Source organism: Fusarium verticillioides, chromosome 6 (genome assembly GCF_000149555.1).
Source record: "Fusarium verticillioides 7600 chromosome 6, whole genome shotgun sequence".
Classification (NCBI taxonomy): Eukaryota; Fungi; Ascomycota; class Sordariomycetes; order Hypocreales; family Nectriaceae; genus Fusarium; species Fusarium verticillioides.
The window spans coordinates 2,185,100-2,202,074 of NC_031680.1; the positions used below are offsets into that span (position 1 = coordinate 2,185,100).

At 49.9% G+C, this 16,975-nt stretch overlaps 7 protein-coding genes across 7 annotated transcripts; 2 read left to right on the forward strand and 5 right to left on the reverse strand.

Annotated features, from left to right (window-relative positions):
• Positions 1 to 25: 25 nt before the first annotated feature.
• FVEG_02097 (hypothetical protein) lies at positions 26 to 2,933 on the reverse strand. The gene has a single exon (XM_018889211.1). The coding sequence runs from the start codon at positions 2,760 to 2,762 to the stop codon at positions 387 to 389; it is 2,376 nt and encodes a 791-aa protein (XP_018745300.1). The 5' UTR covers positions 2,763 to 2,933; the 3' UTR covers positions 26 to 386.
• A 533-nt stretch (positions 2,934 to 3,466) lies between these two features.
• On the forward strand, positions 3,467 to 4,649 carry FVEG_02096 (phosphoribosylglycinamide formyltransferase). The gene is made up of 3 exons (XM_018889210.1): positions 3,467 to 3,712; positions 3,790 to 4,024; positions 4,082 to 4,649. The coding sequence occupies exons 1-3, from the start codon at positions 3,538 to 3,540 to the stop codon at positions 4,347 to 4,349; spliced, it is 678 nt and encodes a 225-aa protein (XP_018745299.1). The 5' UTR covers positions 3,467 to 3,537; the 3' UTR covers positions 4,350 to 4,649.
• A 283-nt stretch (positions 4,650 to 4,932) lies between these two features.
• FVEG_02095 (hypothetical protein) lies at positions 4,933 to 6,354 on the reverse strand (the record flags this gene model as incomplete). Its single annotated transcript, XM_018889209.1, has 1 exon — positions 4,933 to 6,354. The coding sequence occupies one exon, from the start codon at positions 6,352 to 6,354 to the stop codon at positions 4,933 to 4,935; it is 1,422 nt and encodes a 473-aa protein (XP_018745298.1).
• Positions 6,355 to 7,316: 962 nt separating this feature from the next.
• On the reverse strand, positions 7,317 to 8,252 carry FVEG_02094 (TATA-box-binding protein; the record flags this gene model as incomplete). Its single annotated transcript, XM_018889208.1, has 4 exons — positions 7,317 to 7,333; positions 7,389 to 7,803; positions 7,859 to 7,946; positions 8,008 to 8,252. The coding sequence occupies 4 exons, from the start codon at positions 8,250 to 8,252 to the stop codon at positions 7,317 to 7,319; spliced, it is 765 nt and encodes a 254-aa protein (XP_018745297.1).
• An 883-nt stretch (positions 8,253 to 9,135) lies between these two features.
• Positions 9,136 to 9,377, reverse strand: FVEG_02093 (hypothetical protein; the record flags this gene model as incomplete). The annotated part of the gene is made up of 2 exons (XM_018889207.1): positions 9,136 to 9,262; positions 9,364 to 9,377. 2 exons carry the CDS (start codon positions 9,375 to 9,377, stop codon positions 9,136 to 9,138), a joined length of 141 nt encoding a protein of 46 aa, XP_018745296.1.
• Positions 9,378 to 9,876: 499 nt separating this feature from the next.
• FVEG_14977 (hypothetical protein) lies at positions 9,877 to 12,758 on the forward strand. Its single transcript, XM_018904037.1, has one exon. It carries the CDS (start codon positions 10,179 to 10,181, stop codon positions 10,959 to 10,961), a length of 783 nt encoding a protein of 260 aa, XP_018745295.1. The 5' UTR covers positions 9,877 to 10,178; the 3' UTR covers positions 10,962 to 12,758.
• On the reverse strand, positions 11,985 to 15,030 carry FVEG_02092 (electron-transferring-flavoprotein dehydrogenase). Its single transcript, XM_018889206.1, has 2 exons — positions 12,636 to 15,030; positions 11,985 to 12,572 (listed from the first exon to the last, which is right to left on the reverse strand). The coding sequence occupies exons 1-2, from the start codon at positions 14,438 to 14,440 to the stop codon at positions 12,473 to 12,475; spliced, it is 1,905 nt and encodes a 634-aa protein (XP_018745294.1). The 5' UTR covers positions 14,441 to 15,030; the 3' UTR covers positions 11,985 to 12,472.
• Positions 15,031 to 16,975: the final 1,945 nt, after the last annotated feature.

Here is a 16,975-nt window from a genome sequence, read left to right on the forward strand (position 1 = left end):
TCAGATGCACAGTCCATCCTTGACAGCATATCTCAGCATAGACGCATAGCTCATCACAAACTCATCTGCCAACGACAATGCTGCAATTACCAGCATGTGCTTTCAACGTCCATGTTACATTGTGCCTCTATTCTTGGCTCAGCTCCCGTGGCATCCTCGTCTAGTGTCTGGTCTCTCATGTCATGCCCTACACATCCTTGGCGTTCCGGCCTTGAATTGCGATCCAACTCAACTGATCTTCAATTGTCCAGTGGTCGCACACAAGCTAGAGATCACACCCTACTCCTTGGCCCGCCTTGGTCTCACGCCGTTAGATGGCGCCATCTCGCAGACGGAACGGTAAGTCTAATCCATTACAAATTGGTATCATTGAACTTCGCCTATCTCTATCCGCCCTTGTCCGAGTCGTCTGAATCTGCAAACATATCCACTGCTCGCATCCGTCTTCGAGGCTGTCCGGCTTGAGACGATTCTTCTTTGTTCTTGTTCTCGGTGCCGACTGTAGGTTGGTCTGTAGGCGCTGGTGGCAACTTATCCCCTACAGCCTCATCTTCATCCATTGGTTCCCCAGCCACATCGTCCTCATCGATAGGCTCTCCCTCGATGTCATCCTCGTCAATAGGTTCTCCCTCAATATCGTCTTCTTCGATCGGCTCTCCAATAACATCGTCGTCTTCAATCGCCTCGCCCGGAACGTCATCCTCCTCCTCCTCATCCTCCTCCTCGACGGTCGAAACGGGTAGTGCACGTAATTGTCTATCCTCCACCGTCTTCCATTTGCCCTTCTTCTCTTCGCTATCCTCCTTCTCAACGGCAACCAGCGACGGCGGGTTCTCGAAACTTTTGACAAATAGTTCCTGGCTCTCAACGGGGAAGACACACCATCCCTCCCAGAGATTCAGAACAAGGTGAATGCTGCGCTTCCACTTCTCTGCGCGTAGACGTCCCCACTTGAGTCGCTCCGGCATGAGGCCCAGTGTCTCGAACGTCTTGCGGTCTCTCAATGATGTCTCGAATAGCTGCCGAAAACGCCAGGCGTGCCGCACGCCGCTTGTCGATGAAGACGACAGTATGTCACTGACGACATATAATCCCACCAGACTAGCACCACTGATGTCGGGGCCCTCGTTACTTGGCGCCTCTTCGGGGGCGCTTGTTTGGAATTCTTTACTCTCAGATTTCTTGTCAGCGTTTGCGCCAGTAAGAGCAAATGGCTTCTCAATATTGAATGTGATCATCGCCACCACCTCGTCAACTCCTCGACTAGCATGAGTAATTGCGAAGCTCGTCACTCTCGCGACATCGCCCTTTCTTAACCTCGACATCGATGTCGGTAGTCGTGCAAGGAGATGTGTTAGCTTGGCTTTCTCCAATGGGTTGAGGAACGCCTTTTCGGATTCCGCATCTGGATTTTCCCTCTTATTGTCATCCTCGAAGTCCTCCTCATCCGATGAGTTGTACTCTGAGTCCGACACAAATTCGTCCAGCTTGGTCGTGTACTCAAACTTTAGGTTCTTCTCTGGGGCCCTCCATGCATGCGAGCCATCGAATAGGGGGACGTATTTCCCCTTTTGCCGTGATTGCTGTGAGCCTGTAATGACCTCCCATAGTCTCCATCGGTACCATATGCCGCCCTGGCTTCTTGCATCCCATATCCATGCCCATTTTTCTTCCCTTTGCACCTCGGGTCGTGACATCAGCAGCGCCTCGAATTCTGGGCCATGGGCAAGAACTCCCTCGATAACCTTGCTTATTAGTTGTATAATCTTAACATCAGTGGGCGGTTTGACCGGCACATGTAACAGGGCCGATCGATTTATGCCTGCGCCGGGGGGCCCATAAGAGGTTGGGGGCGCAAATCTGCTATTGAACCCATGCTGCGTGTGTGGGTTTTGTGGTCCTGATGGTTGCTCAACAGGTTTCGCACCAAAGGGATGTGATGTCGCTGAAGAGCCAATGTTTGGCAATGCAGCCGAACTCGCAACAGCTGATGAAAGATGGCGATGGAGAGACAGGTAATGACCATAACCTAGATATCGGTTCTGTAGCGCGTTGACGGCCGCATCGATCTCGTTCGCCGGTGTTTCCTGGGACAATGTGACAATCGAAACGGCATGTTTTCTTTCCGAGTTCCCAGAGCTGCTCGAAGGTGTGATTTTGACATTCTCGACTGTCAGATTGTCTGGGATCAAGGCCTTGATCGTGGCTGGGGAAGTTCCTGGAGGAATATTCGACAGTCGCAGTGTAGGCTTCGCTATAGCCTTCTCTTCTGCCCTATCTGTCACGCCGTCCATATCCTCATCATCGCTTGTATTGAAAGCTCTCGCTGCTGGGATCGGTCCTCCTCCACTGGCTCCCTCATCATAGCCCAGTACTCCCTTATCCCGCGACGGCCGCGCAAAGTCCTGGAAAGATCGCTTTTTCGCGAACGAGGATGGCGGAGGTCCTAAGCTTCCTGGTCCGCTCTTCAGTCCCGATGTTCCAAAATGCCGTCTCCCTGGTCCTGAGGGTGGTGGCGGGCCCCCAAATCCATGTCGCGGGCGTGAAGGTGCTGAAGAGCTGAGTGCGTTGTGTCCATCGTAGTCATCATCGCGATCGAAGCTTTTGACAAATTCGTTGTATACCGCAGCGGTTTCTGCTTCTTCTCGTAGTCGCTTGGCTTCAGCTTCTGCTTTTTGTTTCTCGAAAGCAGACTGCTTGGTCGGTTTTTGCAGCTTGGCTTCCAAGCTTGGGAATTCGGATACGCCCTTTCCGGAGGCCATTTTTGGTTTCGATTTGTAGTTTGTTGATTCAGTACATCTCTGTTATTGTACGCGAAGTATGCCCAATGTCCGTCGAGATAGAGACCGTTGAAAGAACGACTGAATACGGGCAATGTTGAATGGAGTTGTGGTTAGCTGTTGCAATAGTCTCAGCGCGTTCCAAGGTCCAGGGCAGGTAGTGGACCTCATCACTGTAAGCCTTATCGCTTACCGTGCGCTAGGTTTAATAGGGCATAACGCAATTCGGTATTTCGTTGTCAACTACCCTACGTATGGATGGCTCAGTATCAAGTCAGTTGCAGTTTTTGGGACGTCTTGACGGTAATTTCGGGCTGAAACTGAAACATATGCGATCGAGAAGGAGACATGCAGCTCCATGGAACAGCTTTTATTGGTGACAAGTCTCGTGAAATGGCTTCTCGGATCACAGAAACATCGAAATATGTCACAGGTAATTTAGTCTTATTGAAAAAACTGACAGACGGCCTTGGGCATAAGCACTCAGGTCGCAACTTTGCACCCTAGAACAGAACCCAGTGGGACGGACACTGGAGCATAGTCACTGGAAATGCTCAAAATAGGCTAATTACTTTATTATATCTTGTTTAAGCGTGCCTTGGGCCATTTTCTCGATAATGTGTGCTCTGCCGCTATCGGCATCACGTGATACCCTTTGGAGGGGTGAAAGTTTTGAACTGAAGCTGGAGAAATATTATTCAGAGGGTGACTGAAGCATATTACAATATTCAGTTCACTTCAGTATCTGCCCTTCAAGATGTCAAACGCTGACCAATCACCATGCCGAATTCTCGTCATGGCCTCTGGGTTTGGCTCTAATTTCCAGGCCATCATTGATGCGATATCTACTGGCTCGCTCCCAAATAGTCGTATCATTTCTCTCATTGTGAACCGACGGAACGCACATGCAACTGTCCGAGCCGAGAAAGCTGGTACGAACCCTCTCACGAAATCCCATACGTCGTGCTAGTCCATAGACTTTCATGTGTATATACTGACTCGCGACAAGGCATTCCTTGGCAATACTTTAACTTGATCTCTCACGGATTCTTGGAAAAGGGAGAAACCGACGAGCAGAAAGTGACTGAAGGTCGTCGGAAATATGACGCTGCGTTGGCCGAAAAGATCCTCTCAGCCGACGAGAAGCCTGAGCTTATTGTCCTCGCTGGTTGGATGCATGTCTTCTCAACAGCTTTCCTGGATCCTATCCAGAAGGCTGGTCTGAACGTCATTAACTTGCACCCGTGAGTTAAACACGTTACGTCTCTGCAAATTGCCGAATAATTAACAAGACCACATAGTGCTCTGCCAGGAGAGTTTGACGGAGCCAATGCGATCGAGCGAGCTTATGAGGAGTTCAAGGCTGGTCGACTAACACGCTCAGGCATCATGGCCCACTACGTGATCGCTGAAGTAGACAGGGGTACTCCTATCCTGGTCAAGGAAATTGAGTGGAAGGGAGAGGACCTGGAACAGTACAAGGAGAAGGTTCACTCTCATGAGCACGAGTTGATCGTTAATGCGACCGCAAAGGTGGCACAGGAGACAGTTAAGAACAGAAGGACATAAAAACGGAGACGACGATAAATACTGGTATAGAAGAACTGCACAATGACTACGAACGACGTGACATGAGACACACTTGCTATACAAAACTCATACGGCACATAATGAAAGGGACAACCCATCTCCATCAGGAGAAGTTCTATGGCCATAGAGACGACTAACAAGCTCCTCTCCTACGTTAGTTTGGTAACCAGGTAGTCGTGGAACCAAAGAACCAGACCAGACATCATCATTCCTTAGCTCAACCCTTCATTATACCCCCTTACAGAATAAAACTCAAATTCGGTCTCTCCCTGTTCCATAAATCTCATCCCTGACATGTGAAGTCACTTTAAAACCGGCGTTGCTGAAACATGGCCCTGTCGGATCTTTATTAGCCCGCTGTTCATATCAACCCAACGTGTAAGTGGTGTTATTGCTGTAAGCTTATCCTCCTTTCAAGTCAGACCATGCATCTCGCTTCTTCACTTTCTCAAACATTCCATCTTTACAAACAAAACATGATTTCTTGAAATGCTACAAACGGACGCTTCGTCTAAATCCAATCCAAATGCGGCTTGCGCCCCAAAGACCTTCTGATGTTCTATCATAGCTTGGCCTTGGTCTCTCCAATAACCGCCCTGCCCTTCTCGAGCTCATCACAAAGCACCAAGGGTCGTCCACCTCTGCTTCCATCTTCCGTAATTAAGCCCCTGTACACTCCGTTCGTCTCTCTTCCGACTCCATCGTTCTGGATCTCTCTCCATCGCCACTTCTCGCCAAGCTTACCACCCTGGCCTTGCATAACATCCACGATCTTCTCACCCAAGTTGGGTAGGAACTTGAATCCGTGTCCGCTGTCACCTGTTGCAACAAAGAGTCCCTTCCAGCCCGGATGGTAGTCAATGAGCCACTCGCCATCTCGGGTATCGGAATACCAGCAGATTCGAGCCTCCTTCCATGGTCGGTTTTCTAAGCCACGTATAGGGCACAAGTCCGTGAGTGCGCGGCGTAGATCTTTGTCAGCCTCGACGGTCAAAGGGTTCGAGGAATCGTTGCGAGAAGTGTAGGGTTGAGATGCGATGAAGGGTTCCCGCTTATCGTTGGGCGAAGGAGGAAGAGCGTTGTTGATCTTGACTGGATTAATGTATCCGAATGTGTGACGTGCGGCCTTGAGTACGTTATTGCGAGGAGGAATGAGGAAGAGGCCGGTGCTGAGGTTCAACACCACAGGGAAGCTGTCGAGTCGCTTCTGCTCTTCCGGTGTGATGTCCATATACGCGACTGCATGGCCAGTAGCCTCTGTTCTTCCGCGAAGGTCAACGAGTGAGCCCGACCAAGCACCGGCAGCTACCATGACCACATCGGCCTTGAGAACCTCAGAGTCGCTCAATTTCGCACCAATGACTCGATCACCCTCTGTTACGAGCTCTGTCACCTTGCCGTTGACGAAATGGATACGTCCTGTGGCCTGAGCCTGCTTATAGAGCCACTTCATACCCTCTCCGGCATCGGCCCAGCCAGAGTTACCATTGAGGTAGCCCCAGTCTCCGGGATAACCGTCGGTGCCGAGGAACTCTTGCAGAGCCTTGGTACTCTCCAGCTTTTGGATCTTATCCACAGGCAGACCAGTCTGCTTAGCAATCGACTCGACATTTTTGGCACTCTCCTTGGTATAGTCCATGCCAGACTTCTTAAGCTTGAAGTCTTTGGGGGTCTCGCTCGCGCAGAGGACAAAGCCCGACTCGGAATATCGTCCCTGTCCACCGACCTCATCATCACCCTGTTTTCGCCATTCCTTCTGCGCCTCGGCGGCAAGCGCGGCATAGTAAGGGTCTGAGTAGTCGGCTCGTACAATTCGAGACGAGTCTACACTGGCAGCATCTTCTGGAGGAAACTGTCCTGCGCAGTCGTCGACGACAATAATCGAAGTGCTGGAGTAGTGTGGTCGTTTCGCCAAAGCGCAAGCGGTGCCGAGCCCGAAGACTCCAGAGCCAACGATAAGGATGGAAGCAGGAGCACCAGCCATTGTGACAGATACAGACGATAAACGGTCGAGGAGAAGACAAGAAAGGCTTCCTACGAGACACGATCACTTATCTATCTGCCACTGTCAACAAAAGAAAGTTCACATGGGCCGATGAAATGCGAAGACTTTTCCCCGTTCCCACACCGATCACGGCGTTGTCCGAAGAGGAGAGCGTCCCAAGCGACACTAGAACGGGCCCAAAAATCGGCTGATAAGTCTCTGGCGCTGCCGACGATCGGGGCTAGATTGTCCATTTACTATGAGAATGCCATTATTGGCTGGGCACGTGAGTGGATAATCATGCATCATCGACGCACGCGAGCTTCACACACAAAATGTCAAAACGACTGCAAACTTGGGAGAGAACTTAAAACTTTATTTATATCTCACTACTGAGAAAAAACTGCACACTCTGGAGAAATGCATCTCGCAGATGTTGGTTCAAGTTCAAGACAACCACATGATTGTCTTGACCACCAGCAGATGCTGGGGTATGCTCTCCTTCTTTTCACAAACTCGTTACCAAGTTCATGTTTTTTAAGACTGAACCCTCCAAAGGCTCATTCGGGCAACTGTTCGACTTCGTTTCCTCAGCACCCTCTCTCAGCTCAACGCGTCCCTCAGGAATATTAGAAGCGCTCAAATCAACTGAGCGCGTGCGCCACAGTACTGGCGCGAGCAATCTATGATGTGTCGCGGGATGAGTAGTCTTTGCTTTTCCCCAGAACCGAAATCCCTCGTAAATAATCCCCTTCCTAACCGCCCCTGCCAACGCCAGTGCAATGCATAAATTCAAAATGGTACAAACGCAAATTCCTGGCCTCCAGCCTGGGCATCAAGACCAGGTGGAAGCCAGAGAACATGAAAGCAATCGTGGTATCATGACGGGTTGTCTAGTCATACACGTCGAGAAGGCGACATTGTAGTGTCGGATGTAAGATGACAAAGAGTCAAGTGGCACCTTAGACTTTGCGGAAATCTGGTAGGTGTTGTTAGTATCGATGCGACCAGAAAGATAGTGAACAAAGACATACCTTGCAACACAGGGTAGATCATCTCGAAGGCCTGGTAGATTTCCTCTCGGACCTTGGCACCAGTCAAAACGATCTTGCCACTGACAAAGATGAGAAGCACGATCTTGGGCTTGATCATGCGGTAGATAAGACCGGGGAACAACTCGGGTTCATAAGAACTGAAATTGTGATGGCGAGATGCCAAACCCTCGAGTCGGATAGGGAACTTAATGTCGCAAGAGCCGACGATGTTCTGAATTTTGAAGTCGGTGAACTTGGCATTGAATCCAAGCTTCTGAATGATACGAGCGTACTTTCTTGAAGCGAGCTTCGAATCGTCTTCAGACTTCGCACCAGTGACGACCATCTTGCCGGAAGCGAAGATCAGAGCGGTTGTCTTGGGTTCGCGGATTCGCATGATGACAGCGGCGAAACGCTTTTTCTGTTAGCAACGTGTTTCTAACTCAGTATGCACGTCAGATCTGTAGTACCTTGGGGTTGTACTCTGCGTTACGAGCATGCAGAGCGATGGTCTTGAGGTCCAAGCGGCAGTCCAAGTTCACTGTAGCCACGATGTTCCTTTGAAGTTTGCCAGATAAGCCTCGCTGAGCATAAAAAGGTCACTCAGGAGGATACATACTGTAGAGTGGGAGTAATTCCACTAGGTCCTTGAGTAGCAGCAGGCGTCGCGACAGGCGTTGCGGGTGCCACCCCATTGCCATTTGCCGCCTGCTGGCCGTTGAGGGCAGGTCGCTGAGCAGCATCACCGGTGCCGACGGGCGGAGGTGTCAGCTCGTTGGTAGCTCCAGGGAACGACAGCGATCCTGGCGCCGTGAACGCCTTAGCTTGCGCCGCGTTCGATGGGTGTGTCTGGATGCCTTCCATGATTGGAGTCGGTATCGAGATGTGTCAACGGTTATAAAAAATCGCTGAACAGATCTAGAACAGGACCCGAGTTAGCACCGCGCATCAAAGAAAAGAGTGTGCATCCTACCCTGGAAGGTAGATGCGATGGTGACGATGCAACGGGTAACACAAATGCAGCGCCGTTGTGGTGTTGCGAGAGTGAAGTTAAAAGAAGGGAGGAGAAGTAGGCCTTTTGTAGGCGGGGGTGGCGGGGCTGTGCTGTGAATCAGAGAGGCCACCTACCAATAGCGGGAGAGAAACAAGTGAATGTGTCCCCTACAAAGAAACTGGCCCAGCAAATTTTTGTTCTTTAAAAAAGCGACGAACTCAAAGATTCGATGCGGAACGATTTGGAAAATGGTAGAAAGACAGTGGCCTTTTTTCCCGAGTCGATATTCGATATATCGATCAAGTTATTATAGTTTTAGAAGACAGAAGACTTCTTTCACTTCACGACAGCTTCTTTTTTTCTATTGTTGTCTACAATAGCGCAACGACTCGATGTGTGACGATGACGGGGTCGGCGGGTATCGCTTCGTTCCGGTCTTGGTCGGTTTCAACGATGTCGGTTGCGCGCAATTAGCGAAGAGGGCAAGGAACGTTTTCAGTTCTTGCAACCTGGTCGCAAAGGCTATGACCTAGAGAGTGTGATCACGTCTGCAACAGCAGGGCCGTGATGTATTGACAAAGTGAAGAGGAGAGACAAAGCCCGAGGTGCTTCAAGGCTCAGACTGAAGATGGGACAAGATGGTAATTGTCCACACGGATCGGGATGTGAAAGTGTAGATGTGGGGTGCGACGTCGTGGGGGGGATAAAAAATAAAAAGAGAGGCCAGACGTAAGTGGTTGGTACGTAGGGCCGTCAGTCGGGACTTCCGCGCAGGTCTTTCGAAACAGGCGGGCGAGGGGAGGGCTGGCTCTTTATAATTTTGAGCAAAGGCTGCTCAGGCAGGACACCCCAGGCAACAACGCGACCTGTGGCGTCGACGCTGGCAGGCTTGGCGTGCGTTAGTCTCTACACTAAGCTGAGTTGATCCAATCAAACACTCTTGCGACGCTGATTTTATCTCCTTTTTTCCCACCCACTCACCCCAGTCTCAGCATTGAGCCCCTGAAGTGTCGCTATAGCAAACTCAAAGTCTATGTACACATGTATCGGTACATCTGTTTTGACTTTGCAACACGACCTGACTTGCCGCCCAAACTTTTTCCGTTGTTCTCCATGCACCGAGGCGCTGCAGGCTCTGATGCACTGGAGTTGTGAGCCCCCAGAACTCAAGGATCGCCACTAACAGACTGTCCTGCTGCCCGACACTGGCCCTAGAGGCTGTCCGTCCATGTGGGTAATAGTTGCTCGCTCTAACCCTCGCCAGTGCTGCTTGCTCTTATTCCAGTCACAAGAGAACACAAGCAGGGAGGCCACGACGTGTACTCCGTACACGGATCAAAATAAGCAACAATTTAAGCGAGTCACCCTCAGGAGATGAACCAGGTGACAATATCATCGAAGCTGCACTAATCAACTTGCAGTCACAACATGCACTGTAATCGCCTGCCTTTTCTCTCTTACCCGTTCCCGAGTATCGGGATTATTTATTCCACCGCTTGGCGTGACCAGTTTTCCTCCTTTCCTGGCTGCTAGTTTTTTTTTTTGCTGTCGTCATCCCTTTCCCTACGCTTTATTTTCTGTCCCTCCATCACCTAACCTCTCACCTTTCACCTCCTCTCCAGCAACCCACAACAGCAATCTGCAAGTCAATACCCAGCTACGAAATGTTGGATCGATTTCGATAACGAACGACGGCGATAACCCCTAAGATGGTCAAGGCAACACACGATATAGAGTGAAGTGATGGCGAAGGACGACGTGAACCGGTACCGACCGAGTCGAGATGGACGAAAACGATGCCAAATACCGACGGGAACAACCACGAAAGACAACAAAGGCGGGCACCGAGACCCATCAACGAGCAGAGCCTGCCTTGCTTTACCTGGACTGGCTTGACTCAAGCCGGCTGGCCGGATACTGCGACGGCATCAGCACGCACTCCGGCGGCGACAACAGCGTCACAGCACCTATCCATGGAGACTCGCAGGCCTGTGGACCTCGGATACGGACTGGAATTATGGGCCGGGGGGCCTAGTCCGACTAGGCGTGCTGGCGCGGTTGGTTGCTTTTTAGGCTTTCCACTCATTCAGACTGACTCCTCCTCCTCTCCTCCCGCCTCTCATGAGCGTCTGACTCTGATTGCCCTCGCTCGTTGGCGCACCAAGATCGCCTCTGTTGCCCCAATCGCAGTCGCGTATCCCCGTCGCTCCTTATCGGAGCGGGCACCACTAACTCTGGTTCTAGCCATGCTCCGCCCTGTAAAACCCTTTGCTCGCCCCCCGTGGTACTTTTTTCTTCCAACCCAAACCAACCACCAACTCTTGCCTAACCACCAACTCGATGGGACCCTGAAACACGCTCTGCCCCCTTCACTGACTGTTTTGTTCAGCCCACGTGCCCTCCTTGCCTGCGCGTCGTCACCCCAGCTTCTCGAGCAGGGTCATTTGAATCGCGCTCATTTCACTGCGATAGTCGTCTCGCAAGCGTCTCATCAGCAAAGTCACCCCATTACATTACCTGCAACAAGAAATATGGCTCGGTCAATATGTCACGCGACTAAATGGTTGCACAAAGCCTGATTTAACGGACACTCCGCACAGAAATTTTCTGAATTTTGCCATTCGCGCGTCCAGTCAGCAAGCGACAAGGAAGTAAAAGGCAGGTTATGGGGTTTTCCTTTTTTCGTGCCCTCTCATATTGAGCCCCCAACCGCCCGCTGACTCTGTGAGTCATTCAACTGTGGCCAACCAGGATGCAGTTAGCCAGCAAACTGTCCCCCCTTCGCAGTGCTAGGGAGGCCGGATCTGTGCGCCCACTGACTGACTTCTTGCATCATGTACTCAGTACAACGACTTGCTGGCACCAGCCATAAATGATGCAGTCGTCATGGTTGTTCACTTTCGGACGCTGATGCATTTTTTATTTATCGCGCTGCGGCTACCAACTTTTGCACCGTTTTCTTGTTATGTATGCGAGACTGAGCGTAGAGTGATGCATCCTTGGCTCCCGACACCCGGGCTAGACTTCGGAAGCCTGCATGTCGTGACTCTTGGAAACCCCAGTCTGCATTGAGGACACGTTCCAGGATGCCACCGTCAATTTGACACCCAGTGGTGACACGAAAATTTTGATTGTCAAGGATCGCCAAGTATGGTTACCTCTTACGAGAACGCGTCAAATTACCGAGGGCTTGCTGACACAAGTACCTCACTAACAATTTCCTGGTCCCCCGACTTATCACAGTCCTAGCCTAGGTTTGGACAGAGAACTCCACAGACTGTTCATCCTCAGAGGAATCAACCAGCCTCATTTGATCTTCTTCATAGTTCTACCAGGATCCGCCATGTCTCGCTAGCCCCCTTGACCCATAGGCAAATTTGGCTGGGGCATGAATCGACTCCGCACTGCAAGGTTTGCTTTGAACAAGATTGCTCTTCTTTTGTGGGGGCGATCGCAAAGCTATCTCTATTCAGTCCTTATACCTGGATCACAGATAAGCCTTGATGCCTTTTTCTCACACCTGAATGGCTTGGAGTATATCTGTACTTATGTACTCCGTACGGAGTAGTTATCGGCGTCTTGCTCACATACGTGAATTATTAGTCGTCCAGCAATTGGAATTGTCATGTTGTTATTCAAAGAAATATCCGCACATGTCAAGAGACATGTAGCCGCGGAATCCGCAAGGACTATAGTAGCTCTCCACATTGGACGTTCTTGGCTTTCGCCATTCCTCTTTGTTCACATGCCGATAAGCGCAAGTGCATGCGGCTCAAGTGGCCTTCCTATGGAACGACACCATCTCTATTGCTTCTAGCTGAAGAATAAGCACCTCTGTGCTATTGCAACACGCTTTCAGTCGCCCGCCAATTTTATAGATCTTCACTCTGTACCAAAACTCATATTTTTGCATTTATACCTTGACTCCAAATATGCTCCAAATGTCAAACCTTCCATCTCTTACTCTCGGCCTTTATAACAATTGACTGTCCCCAACGCGCCAATGATGCATAAAGGTATATAAACAAGGTATCATACAGAATACATAACGAAAAAGTGTGGCTTCCAAAAGGATAAATGTTTGGTTTCCTTAGGTCATGTAGTATTTGGGACCTTCACCTCCTTGAGGCACCTGCCAGTTGATGTCCTGGTGAGGAGCCTTGATATCGCACGTTTTGCAATGGATGCAACTGTTCTGTTGTTAGAGTCTGTTCTCAACTCAAGAAATAGGTAGCAAAAACTTTGGAACTTACTTCTGTGCGTTAATTTGGAAGCGCACGCCGTGGGGCTTTGACTCATCCTCAACATACTCGTAAACACCAGCTGGGCAGAATCGGTTCTCCAGACCCTTGAAAGGAGGGTATGTTGACTCAGCGTGAGCGTCCCAGTCCTTGACTTGTAAATGAACCGGTTGATCCTCCTCGTGATTGGTTCCTGTTCGGGAAACACTCGTCAAGATATCAAACGTGAGCTTGCCGTCAGGCTTCTCGTACTCGATCTTGGGTACCTTATCGGCAGGAAGGGTAGCAGCGTGGTCGGGAGTCTTATGCCTAAGTGTCCAAGGAACACGACCCTTGAAGACATAAGCCTCGAGGCCAGAGTACATGATACCGCCATAAAGACCGAGAGGAGTGTGGAAAGAGGGTCGCATGTTGCGCACCTCCTTGAGTTCCTTCCAGATAGGAGAATCTCTCAACTTGTTCTCGTAGTCGTACAAGAATACTGTGCCTTCGTCGGTCTTTTCGCTAATAGCAGTCCATGCTGCCTCGGCGGCAAGCATGCCTGACTTCATGGCATTGTGAGTGCCCTTGACCTTCGGAACGTTGACAAAGCCAGCCGAGTCACCAATGAGCGCACCGCCTGGGAAAGCGACCTTGGGAATAGACTGGAAACCACCCTCAATAAGAGCTCGAGCACCGTACGAGATGCACTTGCCGCCCTCGAGGACATCACGGAACAAGGGGTGCCGCTTCAACTTCTGGAACTCCTGGTAAGGGGACATCCAAGGGTTCGAGTAATCAAGCGAGACGACGAGACCAATTTGAACCAGGTTCTCGCCAAAGTGGTACATGAAAGAGCCGCCGTACACATCTTTGGGTAGCGGGTAACCCATTGAATGCACAACTAGACCCTTTTCAAACTTGGCAGGATCAATCTCCCAAACCTCTTTGACACCAAGGCCGTAAGTCTGGTGCTGGCTGTCCCTGCGCAGATCGAATTTGTTGATAACCTGTTTGCTCAGGCTTCCATGGCATCCTTCGCCAAACATGGTGACTCTCGCATGGAACTCCATGCCTCGCTCGAACGTTTCCTTGGGCTTGCCATCACGGCCAACTCCAAGGTCGTTGGTGGCGACACCCTTAACTGAACCATCTGAAGCATAAACGACCTCAGAGGCAGCGAATCCGGGGTAAACCTCAACTCCAATCTCCTCAGCCCGCTCTCCAAGCCATTTTACGAATTGGTTTAAGCTAACGATGTAATTTCCATGATTGGTCATTTGAGGAGGCGCTGGAATGGGTATAGCAGAGTTCTTGGTGAGGAATCGCATACGGTCGGTGCCAGCAGGAGTGGCATGTTCGAAACGATTGGGATTGTTCTCGTCGAGCCAGTCAGGGATAAGTTCGTTGATGGAGGTGGGCTGGATCACAGCTCCAGAGAGGATGTGAGCGCCGAGGTCACCAGCCTTTTCCAGGACAAGCACCCGAAAATCCTCGTTTCCAGCTTCATTAGCAAGTTGCTTGAGACGAATAGCGGCGCTGAGTCCAGCGGGACCAGCTCCTACAATACAGACATCAACCTCGTCGGACTCTCGCTCAACGCTCGCGGGGTCGAAATCTTCGTCATCATCTCGAAGTCGAGAGGTAGTGCTAAAGGCACGAGAAGCCATTGGAACCCTTGCGCCAGACCATACTGCCGTAGATGTCCTTCTTGTAATAGATGATGTAGCTGAGATTGTGGCGATAGAGAGGTTGGATCTAGCGGGGCGAACTTGGGGACGAGAAAGCACTCCCGAACTGCGCTGGAGGCATCGCGAAACTGGTCGTGGGGCGGGCATGATGACGGTATAGAGCTGAAGGCGAATTGGAAGTTCAGCCGCCGGGAGCAGTATTTGCGATAGATGAGTGAGCGAGACCCAAGGTGAGGGGAAATGGAAAGGGAAAAGTATTCCTTTTGGAGGAGCTCAAGGAGGGAAGAAATGTCCTGGCGCCGGCGGCAACTAAGCAACTTTCTGCCGCCGTTGACTCTTTCTTTCTTTCGCGGTGCGAGTAGAGAGGGCCGATAGTGGGGAAGGCACGATCGCCAGGGTGGCTATTACCGCTTTTGGACCCAGCAGAGGACTTCTTTTTGACAATTAACTGGATGGTAATTGGCTGTTTTGGCGGGTGTCTCTCTAGAGCTTGGGGCTCCTTTTCCGGCTCGTTAATTATCCTCGGGCCTCTACCTTGGTAGTTCGTTACATACCAGGTCCTTCAGGGAGTGGGAGGTGAGGTTCTCTGTCTTGACAAATCTATTTACAGCAAGGTATTACCTCATCTCTCATAGGTAGAGTATTGCAGCTGCAGCACCCAAGGGTTTGTCAAGGCTCTCACCGGCACTCGGTTTATGGATAACCGAGGCCATGGAACTACCTAAGGCCATTCAACGTCTAAAATCGCGGTTGGTACTCGGCTGATCCGCTTGGTGTGGACCTGGGGTATGCAATGGCTAAATGGTTGGGTGTATCCGATGGCTCCTAGCATGTGCAAATGTCATCATACATGATGAATGGTGGTAACGAAGAGTATTAGTTCCAGGCATGTGCTCTTGGGTGACAGTATCTGACATATGTGAGCTATATTAATACAATACCAATTGGCAACTCTCCTCCTGAGCCTCTAACGTTGTGTAAGACCTCCAATACCTGAGGAATATGTCCAAAAATCTTGGTAGAACTAAAAACTTATCCTGAAGTACTAACCTGCCTTTCCTAAGCTTGTCTTGGTATTTCTGTCACTTGGGACTAAGGTTTGAAAGCGTCCTTGTTCGAACATCCCCCGAAACCTTCAGCGAATCATAATATGTACCATTGAAGCTTTGAATCTTGTCATGATGCCAGGGCCCATGAACAATTACGTCAACTACATGCTCCAAGCGTTCGGTATTCGGATGCTCTTGGCCGATGCTTTCTTTCGGCTTAACCCTGTTCTTTGCCGCGGCTCAGGGTCCTGGGCTATCTACGCATTGTTTCGGCCTCAAAAGCAAGCCACTCCTTGTGTAGCATTGGTTAAGGTAATCAAGTTATATGCTGGGACCGGGCTACCTCAATATCTGAGTGAGAAATTGCTGCAGACTACAATGGAGGATGTAACTTTTACTCAGTATTAATGCATTACTGATTTCTTCAGTTTCAAGCTGGTAAGCTGGTAGTCTTTGAATTATACTAATATGTAGGTAAGTACCTACTAATGCATCAACTCGTCGGCTACCCTATACCCGAGGTTTATTTAGCAAACCCATTTCGTTGCCTGGACTCACAACGCACAAACATCGGATGAATTATCTGATTGATACTTGATCGTGTAGAGCGTGCTGTAGTATCCGGTTTCCTTGCATCTCAACTTGCTTGGTTGCACCATATTGCTGTTGCAGCATTAGACCAATCCCAATTCTGAGAGTTTTCGTCTTGAAATGCTGAGTTCGGGCACTTTGGCATCGATGCCAACTTCGAGAACCCATATCTGATCGACTGGTACTCAACCCAACGTGCACCGGTTTCCGCCAACTCCATCAACTCCTGATGAATTCTGTGGTGAGTCATATCGACGCATTCAACGAATGGAGTCGTACTCTGAGCCCAAAGGACTATGGTTCCGTCAAAGCCAACCAGGATAGGAGTTGGATGTGTATACACCATAGCGTACGGACAGATGAAGAAGTACTGGTCGAAACACTCATCCATCAGCCCGAGACAATCTTCTTTGATAGCAAAGTTAACTGGAAGAGAAATGTCAAACATGCTGGGTAATGTTATCGTGTTGCTGTATGGCTTGTGGTCTTGTGCCTAGGCGCATTCGTCGTCCCACAAGCTTGAGCTCTTATATCCATAGATGCACGAAAGCAAACAGTGATGGGAAAAGGGCAATGTTTCACGGCATTCATGATACGCTAATTCACAAACTCTGGGCATGAATCACTGGGATTGCATATGAATCTGTATACACGACTCTGAATGACTTGTTTAGGATGCCTGACACTGAAGAGTAAACGGACAGATATAGCGTGTACCTCGAAGTAAAACATAAGCGCCCTTGCTGGTTTACAATGGTGCACTTATCGTAGACTCTCGATACAATGTTGGCATACTTAGTATAGGACGTGACCATCATGGGGGTTCTAATTAGTGACCGGCTCTCGTATAACGAGTCGATGGCAAGTGATAAAATGTCAAAACCCCCAAGATAGTACCTGATCTATATTGGAATATCTTACAATTGACTCGCCAATTATCTGCATATACTATATCAATAAGAGATTGGCTTTAAATAAGCTTGCCTAACATAAACAACGGACATCCCCTTCTCAATCCCGCCTAAACCAATGACCATTATGG